Here is a 17,329-nt window from a genome sequence, read left to right as displayed (position 1 = left end):
GAAAAGGTGCAGGTGACGACGAGTGAGCTTCAGTTGAACAACAGTGAACTGCGGTCAGATGATGTTAGTAAAACTCAGAAAAATGAACATGACTGTCCAATCAGCCGTTATATACTGTGCTCGTGGCGCGCACTCAAGAATTGCATGCGCAAATGCGCCGGCGCGCGCTGCATAATTACTTTATTATAGCTTAAATAAAGTTCAAAAGAAACTACTGAACGAGTAGCCTAATGGCCGTCGGTGTTCTGTTAAGTCATGAAATTACCAAACATGCGATTAAAGCTGCCTCAAAACTGTGCATGCATTTGTTGACATGGTTTTAAAGCAATTGTTATCCCATTTGTTGGCCGTAAAACGTCCTAAAAATGCACATATGTACACCAGGGAAATCTACATTTTCTCGGGGGAGCATGCCCCCGTACCCCCCTAGTAAACTACATTTTCTGACCTTGGTAATTATGAAACCCTGTGTACAGCACAGCTTATATTCTATCTAATGAAATCTGAGGTAAACGTGTATAAATAAATGGGACCAAACGCGACTGAATGTAAAGAGTTGTGTCTCTATTAATAGCCTAACTACCGATTGATTTTGCATTTCTATCAGAAATTAAGAATTATTAGTGTTATTGTAATGCTGCAAATATCTAAGATATATCTAATACTTCAAATCTCAAAGTTAAATCAGAATTTTTTTTGTAAAAATGTTTCTGTAACAGCTGCCAAAAATAGTATATAGCTCCACTGTGGTTTAAAAAAAAAAAAAAAAAAACTTTTCAAAAGTCTGTTTTTTTCACAAATCGCACCCTGAATATACAGATGTAACTAATAATATAAAAATATTTAATAAAAAATAAACGATAAGTGAATGGATTTAAAAGACTGTTCGGTGGGATTAAAATGTACAACATATAAACATTGATTTATAATCTTCATTCGAATGCTGTCTGCAACATCGCGCACAATACAATATAATATGCACTATGTTAATATAATAATTTCTTTATTCCGTTCTTTTTCTTAATTAAAAATATTATTATGGTATTGTCCATTTGTGATAATTCCAGGTTGCTATGGTTGCGCAGGTTGTTTACACATTTAACTCGTGGCCATGAGAAAAATATATCGTTACCTCGACAAAACGATCTCGTGGCCGTTCCCACGAATTAATATCTTGTGGCCATGACATATTATCACGTTCCCACGAGTTTATATGTTGTGGCCACGACAAAACTAAATGAACCGAACATGTCCCCTCCCGGTCACCGTACTAACTGTCCAATGACAGTGAGTGTTACAAGTGAGAGAGGATTGGCTCTTCAAATTGAGGGGAAAGTTGATTGGTTGCTCCCACGTGTGTACTGTCCAATGGCATTTTACCACTCGATTGACAAATGGATAAAGAAAAGCATTTGACAAACCGACAAAGAAAAGCAACTGGTAAATAGAGAAAGAAAAGCATTTGCCAAATTCTTTTTAAAAAAGCGATTTAAATGCGCATTTAAAATGATTTACTAATGAACTTTTTATTGTTTTATTGATCTACATTTTAAAAAATGAATTAAATATCCCATTTCAAATTTGTCTATTTATTTATACATTCAAAAAAGATTTTTCAAATTTATTGTTTTATTGTTTTATTAAACTACATTTAAAAACAGGAATTAAATAAACAACTTTAAATATGTCTATTAATTTGCCCATGTAAAAAGTGAATAATTTATATACATTTTTATGTTTGAATTATTAAATTAATTAATTGATTCTTCTTTTTATTTTTAAGTGGCACCCCTGGTCCTCCATACAAAAGTGTGGGACAGGCACATTTAGTTAAAAAAATCATACAAGTGATCAGTAAATAATACAAAGAATTTTAAGATGATTTAAATTAATCTGTATATTCAACAATTCCATTTGAAATAATGTCAAATTGTAATTAAATTAGCTTATTTTATGTATCTCAACATTGAGACCACAGGTGTGGGACATTAACAAAAATGGTGTTTTGAGCTATAAATGCTTCATAATTTTATATTAAATCACATTAATTAGTAATCATATTTGTTGTCAAGGTGTGTAATGGCAATGTGAATATATTTATAAAGCATCACATGACAAATTTTAACATAGATCTAAAATTTCACTGCTGGGACTTAAAAGTGCCCGTAGTTGCAGAAACACCCACATACCGGAAGTATTTAGAATATTGAGGAAAATAATGAATTTAATCCATTTTGGTATAAGGCTGTAACATAAGAAAATGTGGAAGTGAAGCACTGTGAATACTTTCCAGATGCACTGTTTAGCCTACACAGCAGAAACAGTTGCAGTATAACTGGGTTTACAGTGGGTGGAAGAAGTTAAACCAGTCAGAGTGATTCACCAAATGCATTACATAGCATTAATACAGGTAAAACAACTAGAGATGATATTTTAACAGAAAATAAGTTCTAAATTTAGACAAACTATAAATAGATGTTCAATTCTTTGAATTCTCTTATAGGAATTCAAAGAAATGAAATAACTGACAAATTAGCAAAAACAGCTTTGAAACATAATTACAAAACAGAGATCATTAATTAAAGCAACATAGAAAAACACTGGCAAATGTCTTATAGATAATAAAAGTAGAGAATACTACAATAAATCAATTAAAGTTAGAGCACTTAGAACACTTTTACATGAAAGTGGTCTTACTAGTTTAACAAAGCCATGATTTTACATACTCCAATGTAGTAGGTGGCAGTATGCATCTTTTACGATGGTCTGTAACTCGCCAGGAAACTAAAGAAGAAGAAGAACATCACCATCCAGCGTCCGCGTCCCACAGAAGCAGGACTGTAATCGGGTTTGACAGTTGCGAACTTCAAGAGCGTCAGACTTTGTGTTTTGCCCGGTAAGGTTTGGCTTTATTTGTCCGGCCTTACATGTTTATCGCGCGTCCGGGAACAACTTTATATTCGACGCGTGTTCACAGCGGAGACCGCGTCATTGAATATAATGGGAGTGTTTGTCACGTCGCTTTCAGCTAGTTTTCTTAATTGTTAATGTGTGACGGGTCATTCTGTGTCCATTAGGAAATCTTAATATTGTCGCTGTATCATCTTGTTAAAATTTTATTTATATATATATATATATATATATATATATATATATATATATATATATATATATATATATATATATATATATATATATATATATATATATATATATATATATATAAATCGTTTATTCCAGACTTTTATTCCAGAGTACAGCTGAAATTCAGTCAGTGTTATGCCATAATTCTGACCCATGGTTATAAAAGTAATCACAAGTAAACACTAAATCTATGGCAGGACTGAGAAAATAAATGCTCAGATTCAGGAAGTAGCCTAACTGTTACCCTAAACAGGTTTATTTTGGGCTTCACATGTAATGCAGCTGTGTTTATGAAACATTACCAAACAGGCTATATTGTTGTGTACATCACAGATATCACTTTGTAATTCTTTAATTCTTTAGCACTCATATACCTTTGTACTGATTGCCTACCATGTTCATGTGTTATGGTATTTACACTGTACCTCAAAGCAGGGCCTTAACTACCATAGACATTGAGGGGCATTATTTGATATTCTTGATGTTGCTCTGTTCGTTTCTAGTAAAATCAAAATGGACAGTTGTTAGCCTATATTTTATGCAATATCAGTTTAAGTTATTTTTTTAAACACTTGTACATTTTTAAATGTTAGAATTTCACATAAAAATTATGCATACGTTTAAAAAGATGTCTATGGAAATCAGTTTAAGGCACGTATGGCCATGTAATGGGAAAGTTACAGTCGGTCATTAATGAAAATGTGGTCCTAAATTTTTCACTGCTCCCAATTTCTTTAATCAGGAACACAAGTGCTTCTAAAATAAAACACAACTGTATAGAGCCTTGCACCAAAGATAAAAAATACCAGTGAACCCACTCTGTAACTGTTTAATTAGTTATTAATTTATACAGATGTGATTAGTGGTTGTCCCATATATCACCAAGGCCAATATTATCTCAGGATATTTGCCTTTTTTTTTTAATAATTGGCATTGGCAGTTGAGCTTTTTTGTTTGGCCCATTAGTAGCAGAAGCAGGACTTTTATTTTTACAGCGTGCACAGCTTATCCCTTTGTCCATTTTCATTAGTTTATTTTCTTTGTTTAACAATCCTGTCTAATAATGCAATATTGTGATGATAATCTGGCTAATATCTTTGTGTAACAGTTTTGTCTAATTGAAAGTCAAACGCTGTAATACTTTTCCATATACTATCTGAATTTAGCAAATACTAATTTTTAACAAAACGTTTAATATCTTATAAATATTTAATGACAAACTTCACAAAGTTTGGTGAATCCAACTAATAGATCTTCTTTGCATGTACTCTGTGTGATGGTCTGTCCATGCGAAGAATTAATTTATTAGATATTATGTAAAATAAATATAAAATATAAATTTTTTGCTGAAATGATGGATGTGTTATTTACTGTCTTTAAAATTTGCATATTGCGATATATAGGTCCATGTTAGCTTTATACTGTATTTGCCATCGGCCACCCTGCTCTCTAAAACATTGGCATTGGCTATCCAAAAAAATCCAAATTGGTTGACCACTAATTTTATTTCTAAAAGTAGTATTTAAAATAATGAAACATTTATATTTACATTTACACTAAGGCCCCAATATACTCACGATATACAAAGTTCTTTTTTTGTCGTTTGCTTGGGGGTAAAAAAAAGAAAAGGCGTTTAGATGAATATGTTATTATTTGCTCTGTGCGTTTTCCTCTCAGTAACATAATAAACACAACAAAAATGACTTTAAGCCTTTAAGAAAGCATCTGATCATAGCGATGTGGATATGTTTGCATGAGCTCTGCAATTCAGCACTCGAGAATCACATCACGCTTATTTATATAATACTTTATACAGTTGATTGCTTTAAATCAAGCAGCTTTAGATTATTAAACATAAAAAAAAAAAAATAACAGTCACAGTGTTGCTTTCGATAAGAATTACAATTTAATTTTCTACAAAAAAGCACCTCTCCAGTGTGTTCATATTTTTACTCATGGACGTCTGACCTTGATGGACTAAACAGAAGAAATGAACTAAAGAATACTTTCTTGTCAAAGGCGGCACAGCCCCAGAGCCACACTATTATGTAATGCCACAGACCAATGGTAGTTTATCAGCTGGAGTGAACCTTTCTTCACTGTAGTGTTTTATACAGTGTGTGCCAATTGAAGAATGCTTAATGTCTGACAGGTCAGGAAAGTTTGTTTTTCTGAAGTGAGAGACTTTTTATTTTGTAACAAGTTACAAAAATAATATTAGAAAAATTATCCTGGCATATAGCCTGATAACATTTTATTTGGCAGCAGGTGCTGAATCAGGACAATGTGACAATTTTTCTCAGACACTCCTTATGTACATGAATTGTGACTGGCAGAATAATAAAAAGCTTTCACGCTTTCAAAATAAAAGTCTTGCATCAGTAAAACATTTATTTTTATTTTTTTTTGTGGGTCGCAACCCACCAGATGAAAAACACTGATTTAGATAGTATAGCTGGAAAGAGTGGGAACTTGGGTTGCCTAAAGCTACATGTCAGAACACTGCCCATGAGGCCATCAGCTCTGACAGGGTAGCTTTATTTTTATTTTCTCTCCAATGCTTAAGATGCTTAAAAGAAATGGCACACCCAACAATCTGGTGGACTTCAAAAATGTTTCCTTAATAAAACCACATTGAATGTGCCATATGTGGCAGTGCAGTCCTAATCAAATTGAGTGGATTGGCAGTTTATAAAAACCTTGATTTATTTATTTATTTAAGAAATTGGGAGCAGTGAAAAATTTAGGACCACATTTTCATTAATGACCGACTGTAACTTTCCCATTACATGGCCATACGTGCCTTAAACTGATTTCCATAGACATCTTTTTAAACGTATGCATAATTTTTATGTGAAATTCTTACATTTAAAAATGTACAAGTGTTTAAAAAAATAACTTAAACTGATATTGCATAAAATATAGGCTAACAACTGTCCATTTTGATTTTACTAGAAACGAACAGAGCAACATCAAGAATATCAAATAATGCCCCTCAATGTCTATGGTAGTTAAGGCCCTGCTTTGAGGTACAGTGTAAATACCATAACACATGAACATGGTAGGCAATCAGTACAAAGGTATATGAGTGCTAAAGAATTACAAAGTGATATCTGTGATGTACACAACAATATAGCCTGTTTGGTAATGTTTCATAAACACAGCTGCATTAAGTTTATAAAATTTTATTTGTTTTTTCTGTCTTTTTGTAGTCACTGTTTTGGCCGTGATGTCTGCTAAGGCCATTTCTGAGCAGACGGGAAAGGAGTTCCTGTATAAATACATCTGCACCACGGCAGCCGTGCAAAACCGTTTTTGCTGCGCCACTGTCACTGCAGACACTGTCTGGGACCGCCTTATACAGGACCACCCATGGCTGCTAACAGAAGTGAGTATATGTCTTGGTTTTCAGTTCTGTAATTGTATCGTTTTCAGTGTAATATATTTGTCTGTCCCTCCATGCAGAGGCTGGTTGTGAAGCCAGATCAGCTGATCAAACGCAGGGGGAAGCTGGGATTGGTGGCAGTTGACCTGAACCTTGAGGGTGTCCAGGAATGGCTGAAATCACATTTGATGACCGAAATCACAGTAGGCCTTTTAAAAAGTTTGTATTTTGTATCCAACTGTAGTAACTGCTTTCAAGTCAAGTTTATTAATGTTGTAATGATATAATTTCACTACACCTAGTTTTTGAAGTAATGGCTCACCCAAAAATGAAAACTGTTCTATAATGTACTCACCTTCAAGCCATCCTAGGTGTATATGAGGTTCTTCTTTCAGCCGAACACAATCAGAGTTATATTAAATAATATCCTGGCTCTTCCCAGCTTTGAATAGTGCCAGAGTTTTTGAAGCTCCAAAAAGCGCATCCATCCATCATAAAAGTAATCCATATGACTCCATTGAGTTAATAAATGCCTTCTGAAGCTGAGTGATGTTTTTTTGTGAGAAAAAGAATCATATTTAAAACTTTATAAACTATAATCACTGGCTTCCGGCAATGGCCATACGCACATTCGCAAGAGAGTCTCGCAACTCTGAAAAGTCAGATCAAATTTTCAAATAGGTGCTATTTTTATTAATAAACCACAGATATGAGTTTTAAACCAGTACATTCTTGCCTAAAAAACTCTTAAAACTACATTTCATGACATAACAACAGTAGTATGTATAAATTACATGGGTTTTCTCTATTGCTATTGACACTTGCTGATTGATGCAAGATGCATTCTGGGATACCTGGCTGTCTCAAGACCGCCCAAATCACCTCTCGATGCATCCTCGATAAAAGGGGCAGATCAAGAACACCTCCGGGGATTTGAACTGTACTTGGCTAGATGAGAACTTTTAATTGGAATGGTGTGTTTAATTAGAGTTGGCACAAAACTCTGCAGAGTTTGAGAACACTGATGTAGAGTATACAGTCGTGGCCAAAAGTATAGGTAGTGCTGCTTCAGTTGTTGTGGGGTTGATTTACATTGTTTCTAGATAATTATGTAGAGTGATCAGATGCATTTTAAATAATTGCTAAAAGCTTAATTGGCTAAAAAAAAGGAGTTTTAACACACAAAACAAAATGAATTCTGATTGCATTATAAGAGCAGGCGGATTACTATAAATGGAGGGAAGAAGTGCTTCCAATCATTTTGTTTTTGTGTTAGCAACGGTTCCCTCTAAAGAAAGAGGTTCAGCCATCATTGCTTTGTATCAAAATTACCTCACATACAAAAAAAATTGCTGTAAAGAATATTGCACCTGAAAGAACCATTAACCAGATCATCAAGAACTTCAAGGAAAGAGGTTCAACTGCAGTGACGAGGGCTTCAGGACATCCTAGAAGGGCTTTTCACACTGCGCTTAACCCAGGGTTATCGTCTTCCTAAACCTTTTAACCCAAGGTTATGAAACCCTACTCCAGAGCAAGGCTAGCACCATTTTGGCGCTGTTAACTCCACATTGCGGTGCTAAACTTGTACAGTGTGAAACGATGTGCGTTAGAATGTTACTGCTTGATGCTTAGCAACCCACAGCCAATCATGTGCCTTATGTTCAAGTGCTTTGGACAGTTACGGAAACAGTGCACATTGTATAAACAGTAGTTTCAGCGTTTGATGGGGACAAATGTCAAAAGGTGACAGAAAACACAACAATTGGAGTGAAGAAGAGACCAATCTATTCTTACATTTTTATAGTCTGAAAAGTCCGCTAAGGATAAACTTGATAGTACAGTCAGCAATATATAAAATGAGGATGTGCAATCCTAGAGCCTTTATGTAAACAGATCACGTGCCTCTTTCTTCCAATCAGTGACACTGACACCGCAAATAAGGATGTTAACCTGGGGTTTAGGAACGTACAGTGTGACACTTCACCTTATGAATACCCATGGATTAATTGTTAACCCCGGGTATCCTATACGCAGTGTGAAACGTGATTAAAGATAACCCAGGATTCTGTTACCCGGTGTTTAGAATGACCCAGGGTTAACTATTTGAAGTGTGAAAAGGCCTAGAGTGTCCAGTAAGTGACTGTTTGGGACATCTGGAAAATCGATTGTCCGGAGAAGATGAGGTGAACGCTAGCATAAGTCCTGTGTCGTGCCAATACTGAAGCATCCTGAGACCATATATGTGTGGTGTTGCTTTTCATCCAAGGGAGTGGGCTCTCTCACAGTTATACCCAAAAACATCCTGCAAGAGCAACAAGATCCAGGAGCAATTTGGTAATGATGGGTGGCGCACCATGTCTCAAGGCATGAGTAATGAAGTGGCTTGGGAATCATTACATTGAAATTTTGGAACCGTGGTCAGGCAACTCCCCAAATCTTTAGCCCATAGAAAACACGTGGTCAATCCTCAAAAGGTGAGTGGACAAGCAGAAATTAACAAATTGTGATCTACTCCAAGCACCAATAAGACAAGAATGGATCCCTATCAGTCAGGATTTGGCCCAGAAGCTGATATCCAGCATGCCAGAGTGAATTGCAGAGGATATGAAGAAGAAGAGTCAACACTGTAAATATTGACTCTCTTAATAAAAGCCTTTAAAACTAATAAAATGCTTAACATTGTTCTCTAATATACCATAGAAGTGTGAAGAAATAACTTACAAACACTGAAACAGCAAACTTTGTGAAACACAAAAGTTTGTCACTGCCAGTGCCAATACTTTTGGCCATGGCTGTAGTATTATGAGAGAGACGAAGGGAGCAAAAGAGGGAAATCAGTATCAACTGAGCATGTGTGATTATACCTTTGTCAGTTAGGGCTACACTGTAGGGAGGCAGGGGGAGAGATTATCACTTGGTCCAAATATAATAATCTATTTTACTTTCATTAAGATTTACAACATCCAGCTCTTTATATCATTTAGATTAGCTTAAAGGACATTCTTATTTTTCTGTTGTAATGGCAAACAGATTGTATATTTAGCTTTTTCTTATGCTTGAAGTAGCCTGTGGACTATCACCTATGTATGTATGTATGTATATATATATATATATATATATATATATGTATATATATATATATATATATATATATATATATATATATATATATATATATATATATATATATATATATATATATATATATATATATATATATATATATATATATATATATATATACTACTGTTCAAAAGTTTGGGATCGGTAAGATTTTTAATGATTTTAAAAGAAGTTTCGTCTGCTCACCAAGGCTACATTTATTTAATTAAAAATACTGTAATAACAGTAATATTGTGAAATATTATTACAATTTAAAATAACTTTTCTATTTGAATATATTTTACAAAGTAATTTATTCATGTGATGGCAAAGCTGAATTTTCAGCATCATTAGTCCAGTCTTCAGTGTCACATGATCCTTCAGAAATCATTTTAATGTGCTGATTTACTGCTCAAAAAACATTTATGATTATTATCAATGTTGAAAACAGTTGTGTACTTTTTTCAGGATTCCTTGATGAATAGAAAGTACAAAAGAACATTTATCTGAAATGCAAAGCTTTTGTAACATTATTAACACTACCAAAGTTTGGGGTCAGTAAGAATCTTTATTTTTATTTTTTTGAAAAGAAATTAAAGAAATTAATACTTTTATTCAGCAAGGGTCCATTAAATCGATCAAAAGTGATTGTAAATACTTTTATAATGTTAAAAAAGATATAAGATTAAATAAACACTGTTCTTTTGAACTTTCTATTCATCAAATAATCCTGAAAAAAAATATTGTACACAAATATTTTGTACATCTGTACACATTAAATGTTTTTTGAGCAGTAAATCAGCATATTAGAATGATTTCTGAAGGATCATGTGACACTGAAGACTGGAGTAATGATGCTGAAAATTCAGCTTTGACATCACAGGAATAAATTACTTTGTAAAATATATTCAAATATTTTAAATTGTAATAATATTTCACAATATTCCGTTTTTTATTTTATTTTTAATTAAATAAATGCAGCCTTGGTGAGCAGACAAAACTTCTTTTAAAACATTAAAAATCTTACCGATCCCAAACTTTTGAACGGTAGTGTATGTATGTGGAATGTGATGACATGATTCTAAGGGCTTAGGTGAAATTAAATTAAGCTTTATTACACCTGCATAAACCCAATAAATAGTATATTTAAATAGTATATAAAGAAATAATATGACATTTGATCCAAAGTGTTGTTTTCCTGTTCCTCAGGTTGGGAAGGTGAAGGGGATTTTGAAGAACTTTCTCATTGAGCCGTTTGTGCCTCACTATCAGGTATTACAAATTCAGTTTAATTTGATCTTGTTTAATATCTTTATAGGGTCATTCCACATCGACTCAGCTAGAGGTTCTCTCATTAATTTTTATGTTTTTTTTTTGTGTTTTTTTTTAACATATCTTATGTTTATTCATGTGATGTTACTAGTAGTAAACAAGTCAAGATGACTGGTTCACATGCACCATGCTGCCAGTTGAACTGAAGAACTGCAATGATCTGTCTCACCACATTAAAGAGTGTCAAAATTACATTTATTATTTGAATTTTGAATAATAAAATGAACTATGTCATAGTTGAGATTCAAAAATAATCACAAAATAAATTACAATATAGGCGTTAGTTCAGCTTGAGAACAATTTTTTCCTTTGGTGTATTTGGTGTACATTTTACTGCAGTGTCTTAGAATGTGAAGCATAGACTACTAGAACTACTATTGTGAAAATAATCAATTAATCAGATAATTTACTTCACCAGGGTTGTTTAATTTAGCATATGTTAGTCACCAAAACCAGATCTGCAGGGTGAGGCACTTGGTTCTATCATTTATCACTTATCATATATCACTTAAAACCTACAGCCAGTCCAACTTTGGCTGTGCATATTTGATACAACCCAAAGAGGGAGATGTGATTACATCTTGTATCAGATTACCTCCAACCTTTAGTGGCTGAAACATCTGATATCAACCATATAAACAGAAACACTGACCTCAAAACCTGAGCAGTCCAATTTTGGATCTTAACGTTAATTCAGAACAAATGGAAATGTGCAATAGGGCTGTCATGATAACCACTATATTGTAGTACTGTGATTCTGTTTTTAATGAGGCTTTCAGCTCAAAATACCGTACATATAATTTATTATAGCTTGTCAAATTTGCCCCTATTTGGGTGTGAGCAAAAACACGCCATTTTTATGTGTCCATTTAAATGCAAATGAGCTGCAGCCCCCGACCCGCTTTCCAAAAGAGGGTGGAGCTTTAACAGCTTGCGCTTTGGTTGTTCAACAACAACAAAGCTGGAGAATATTATGCAGTCAAAATGACGATTGTCAGTAACGGTGTTCAGCCTTACATTGTTCAAACCGGAGTCGGACACTGATGGAGAGACTCAGGAAGAAGTTACAACTTTTAAAATGCAACTGGACTTTTCTGAATGTTTAGTGGATAAATTTATGTAGTTGCTGTGGATTTGCTTCAATTCATTGACTAGCATGTGCCGTCATGTTAATCTTTTGTGCAAATACAGCTTGACCCTTGTTTGTGGGGGGGCAGGGTTTATGTTAATTTTAGGGTTAGGGATGTCACTAATCTGGGAAGAAGCTCATTGTAGTCCCTACCAGCCGTTTGTTGTAGTCCTTAAACATTTTTTTTTTGTTTTGTTTTAAGAAAATATCACCCTTTGCATTGAACTTTGAGCATTGTAACTTTGCAGATGTTGTTTATGCTCTAACAACAACATTACACACTAAAGTTAAAAAAGTGAAATCATAATCAACCACCCCTTTAACTAGCCAAAAAGACTCTACATTATCAAACTAATGATTACTTGGCAAAAAATATTTTGCCTTACCAGTGATAAAATGTGTGCTATATATCATACAGTGGTCAGAACTGCACATCCAGACGTCTTTCTTCACTGCTGCAGTGTATCCGTTTGTAGCCAAATGAGTCCGTTTGTTGTTTAATTTTTGGAATTTAAACGCTTTAATTGTTGATCGTTTGAGGCATCTGTGAGCAACCACACACCAACATTTATTGATGACAAAAATGTTGTTTTAGTGTTTCTTTATTTATTTAGCATTTAATTGTTCTCTCTCACAGGAAGAGGAGTTTTATGTGTGTATATACGCAAGCCGGGAAGGCAGTCAAGTGCTATTCCATCATGAGGGTGGGGTGGATGTTGGAGATGTGGACACAAGAGCCCAAAAACTATCAGTGAGAATAGATGATAAGCTCACGGAGGAAACGGTTACCCAGCAGTTACTTAAAAATGTTACAGATGAAAAGAAAGAGTAAGTATGCTGATCAGTTTGAAATGTTCTTGTATGAGTTTCTGAATATTCATGAATGATGAAGGGCTTTTATTTCATGTTTGTTAGTTTTAAGGTCATCTATGCTAGTGTACTTTTTGCAGACATACTCATTTCAAAGTCTTTTCTTCTGGGAAAACTTAAGAAATATTGATGAAGCTGGGTTCTGGAAGTAAAGAAATTCCTTCAAGCTTTGAGGTTGCAATGAGAAGCAATGATATACATATGCTTTTGTAGAAGCTGCAATTCAATAAGATGATGATCTTTTTCTTCGCATTCATTTTCTAGCTAAATTAACTCATCCATTTTTTCCTTCCAAACTTCTAGCACTGTAACTGACCATTTTTCTTATAATTAATGAATTAAGTTGATTATTTCTTTGATTAATCAAAATTGTATTTGCTGTATTTCATGGACAAAAAAATGATTCCACATTCTGCCCAGTGTTGTCCTACAAACATTTTGCAAATTGAAGGCTGTGAAAAACAAACAAATACAGTGAACATACTGTATCTATTTAGGCTATGCTTTACATCATAGCCTAATTACTTCAACTCCAGTCCTGGATGGCCAGGGTCCTGCACACTTTAGTATGAATCCTAATACATCCCATGTGTCTGTAATTTACAAGTCATTCTGAACACCTTGATTAGCTTGTTCGAGTGTTTTTGGGTAGGTTTAGAGCTGGACACTGGCCCTCCAGGACTGGAGTTGAAGAGCCCTATTATGATCCCTTTACAGCAGGGGTGGCCAACACTGCTCTCGGAGGGCTACTTCAAAACTTAAGTGCATTGATATATATATATATATAGCCCAGCCCTATTCAATTAAAAAATGTGTTAACACAGAAAAAATAATTATCTTTAACATAAAATTACTTTGATGCAGAAGTGCAAAATGTTTTTTTTGTTGTTGTTTGTTTTGCAGAGTGCTGGCAAACTTCATAATAGGTCTCTTCAATTTGTATGAGGATCTTTACTTCACATATCTGGAAATCAATCCACTTGGTATGTGTTTTCTTTTTGTCTCAGTTTCCTGTTATTTGTGTTGATGATGTTTAAGATAAGCATGACTACTAATATTTACTCATACTTAAAGTTCTAATTTATATGTAAAGTGTGATTTTAAGTCTTCTCAATGGCTATGTGATGCATATTACACAATTACTTGTTAATATTTTTTTATTGATCTTAATGGCATCTTTTAAGCCCGGAACACACCAAGCTGACGGTTGGCCATCGGGCAGTTTTTGTTCAACCGGCCGACTAAGTTTTCTCAGTGTGTTCCGCACCGTCGGCTGAAGTTGGTCCTCGTTGTCTTTTTTTCGGCCGATTCGACATATTGAATCGCCGTCGGAGCTCATCGGTCAATCGGGCCATCTGATCATTCTGATTGGCTGTTCAGCTACTGTCACCTGCTGGTACGGAAAGGAATTTCTTCTTACGCAAGGTGCAGAACGGACGTCCTACTTGGCGGTCGGGTGTCGAGCGTTTGTTTGGTGTGTCAGGGCAACTTTGGACCCACACGCTGCCAACGTAAGCCAACCTCGCAGTCTGCTTTTGTCGCCGCTAGATTGTCAGTGTCGGCTTAGTGTGTTCTGGGCTTTAAAAGATTATAAATGTGCTCGGTAACTTTACGAGTCAGACAGCCTCTTCCTGATGGTTCTTGGCCACAGTAAGCTGTTGTGTGGACCAGCCTTCATACCTTTGGTCAAATGTGAGAGTACTCGGGACCATTTGTGCTATGGACAAAAGTCTGTTTTGACTTAGGCCAGTAACACCATCCAGAACTCTCTAGCACAAGGGCTGCAGAGTTTACCTCCAGGCCTCCAGCCCCTAATCAAACACATTTGAAAAAGCTCAGAAACCTTCATATTTAAGTGTCCATAATTTATTTGTGGATTAATTTAAACATTCATTTAGTTTCTTAAATGTTCAAATGTTCTTTATTTAATTTATTTATTTTTTTTATTTTTTTGTAATTAAAGTAACTAAAATATCATCAAAACAGCAATATAGTTTAATTTTACAATAAAACTGTGACAAAAAAACAAACAAACAGATTAGTTAAACAATTTGCAGGATGTTTTAAAATTCTGAAATTATAAATTATGGAAAACAAGGTTAACCACTTTAAATGTATTATAACCGTTTGATATAATGCAACTTTTAAATTCGGTTCACGGACCTTAATCGAGTTTGATTTTTGGCCCTTCATTGTAAAAAGTTTGGTATCTCTGCTATAGCCAATATAATATAATTTCAATATAATAAATTCAAAATAATAAATATAATGTCTATCCAGCTTATTTTGCAACATGGAAGTAAGCGATTTTTTTTTTTTTTTTGTGAATGTAGTATTCATTATTCGCTATGACTAGAATAACGAAAAGCAGTAAACTAACCAGTATGTTTATAATTACGACAATAGATTAAATTTATATGATAAGAAAGAGAAGTTTGTAATATCAAACAATATAACTAGCTGTTTTCTATTTCTATTATCTGGCTATAAATAACTAGAAGCGAATGACATTCAAGTTACAAATGGCCACACCTGCTCCTATGTTAAAAATAAGGTGGATATATATATATATATATTAGTAGTGAAACTATGTATGTAAATACGAAATAGAAATAATGTACTAAATTATAAATTCTAGTACTAAATTACTATAGCTTAGTGGTTCTCACGCCTTTTGACTCCAAGGCCCACTATTGTCCACAACAACATTCGAAGGCCCCTGCCTTTTCCAGTCATTTGTGATTTACTGGAAAAGGATTAAAGGGTTAGTTCACCAAAAAATGAAAATTCAGTCATTAATTACTCACCCTCATGTAGTTTCACACCCATAAGACCTTCGTTCATCTTCAGAACACAAATTAAGATATTTTTGATAAAATCCGATGGCTCAGTGAGGCCTCCATTGCCAGCAAGATCATTTTCTTTTTCAATACCCAGAAAGGTACTAAAAACATATTTAAAACAGTTCATGTGACTACAGTGGTTCAACCTTAATATTATAATGTGACGAGAATACTTTTTGTGTGCCAAAAAAACAAAATAACGACTTTATTCAACAGTATCTAGTAATGGGCGATTAGTCTTCACCCTAACCCCTTTATAACTAAATCTTATAAACTGCTACTGAACAAAAAGGAAAACTAAGAGAAGCTGGTACTAAAAAACATGAACAGGATGGTAATGACAGAAAGGCAATCATATGTAATTTTCTGTGTCTATATATACAGTGGTCACTAAGGACGGAGTGTACATTTTGGATATGGCAGCTAAAATTGATTCTGCGGCCGACTACATCTGCAAGCCCAGATGGGGTGATGTGGAGTTTCCTCCTCCGTTTGGCAGAGAAGCTTATCCTGAGGTACAAGAGGACAAAGGTCATGCCATTTCACACAACTGTCAGACAGCGCATGTTCTGTGGCTCATATTTTCTGTTTTATGTGTGTACAGGAAGCGTACATAGCAGATCTCGATGCTAAGAGTGGAGCCAGTCTGAAACTCACCCTGCTGAATCCCAAAGGACGCATCTGGACCATGGTGGCTGGTGGCGGTGCATCAGTGGTGTACAGGTGATGCTGCCAACATCCTGTGCCCAGTTGCATATAAAACACCTTAAGTGTAATTTTCCATTAAAGGGTGGTTCCCCCAAAAATGAAATTGCTGTTTATTTAATCCCTGAGTATCACAGTTTTAGCTAAAAATCATTTTTTATTATTCTACTGAAGAAAAAAAGTCACCTACATCTTGGATGGCCTAAGGATGAGTATATTAACAGCAAATTTTCGTTTTTGGGTGAACTATCCCTTTAAGAAAATTTCCCTTAAACTGTTGAAGAAAATAAACCCTGTTACTTAAGGGTTTCTTTAGGTGAAACATCATAAACCCTTAGAATTTCCTATTTTTCACCATCAGTTTTTTAGTGTTAAAAAAATTTGACCAGCATCAACAAATGATAGATTTACATTGCTGAGGTGGCACAGAGGCTGCATCTGACATTGCATGTTTTACACTTACTGTATATACAGCAGACTGTAAAATGCTACTCAAAGGTAGCAGCAAACAGTTGCATAGTGCTAATGTTAATGTAATTTTAAATAGCCTACATAAAGTATATAAATTATAAAATTTAAAAGCAGGAACTCATTACAGGTTAGGGCTGTAATATTAATATTATTCTTAATATTATTCTTTTTGCCCTTGATATTGTAATAATTTTTATTAATGAAATACATTACAAACATTTTTGTGTGTGGAGAAACAACATATTCTTTTAGTCTACACAGTCCAAACAAGCCGAGAACCATTTATAAATTAGTTTGCTTCATAGACTTCATATTGGTTGACTTGGGAATAATTAATAAATTATA

At 34.4% G+C, this 17,329-nt stretch overlaps 1 protein-coding gene across 2 annotated transcripts in view; it reads left to right on the top strand.

Annotated features, from left to right (window-relative positions):
* Window positions 1-2,781: 2,781 nt before the first annotated feature.
* aclyb (ATP citrate lyase b) overlaps window positions 2,782-17,329 on the top strand; it is a 47,591-nt gene continuing 33,043 nt past the window's right edge. For both annotated transcript variants that reach the window (XM_067370296.1, XM_067370297.1), the window contains exons 1-8: window positions 2,782-2,896; window positions 6,357-6,532; window positions 6,610-6,732; window positions 10,844-10,906; window positions 12,733-12,923; window positions 13,869-13,948; window positions 16,193-16,323; window positions 16,413-16,531. In XM_067370296.1, coding sequence (XP_067226397.1) covers window positions 6,374-6,532; window positions 6,610-6,732; window positions 10,844-10,906; window positions 12,733-12,923; window positions 13,869-13,948; window positions 16,193-16,323; window positions 16,413-16,531 — 866 coding nt within the window. In that variant the 5' untranslated portion in view covers window positions 2,782-2,896; window positions 6,357-6,373. The remainder of the gene's footprint in view (window positions 2,897-6,356; window positions 6,533-6,609; window positions 6,733-10,843; window positions 10,907-12,732; window positions 12,924-13,868; window positions 13,949-16,192; window positions 16,324-16,412; window positions 16,532-17,329) is intronic.

The sequence above is a fragment of the Chanodichthys erythropterus genome, chromosome 19 (assembly GCF_024489055.1).
Source record: "Chanodichthys erythropterus isolate Z2021 chromosome 19, ASM2448905v1, whole genome shotgun sequence".
In the NCBI taxonomy this organism is placed as follows: Eukaryota; Metazoa; Chordata; class Actinopteri; order Cypriniformes; family Xenocyprididae; genus Chanodichthys; species Chanodichthys erythropterus.
The sequence above is the reverse complement of the archived record's forward strand: the minus strand, read 5'-3'. Positions and strand labels throughout refer to the sequence as shown.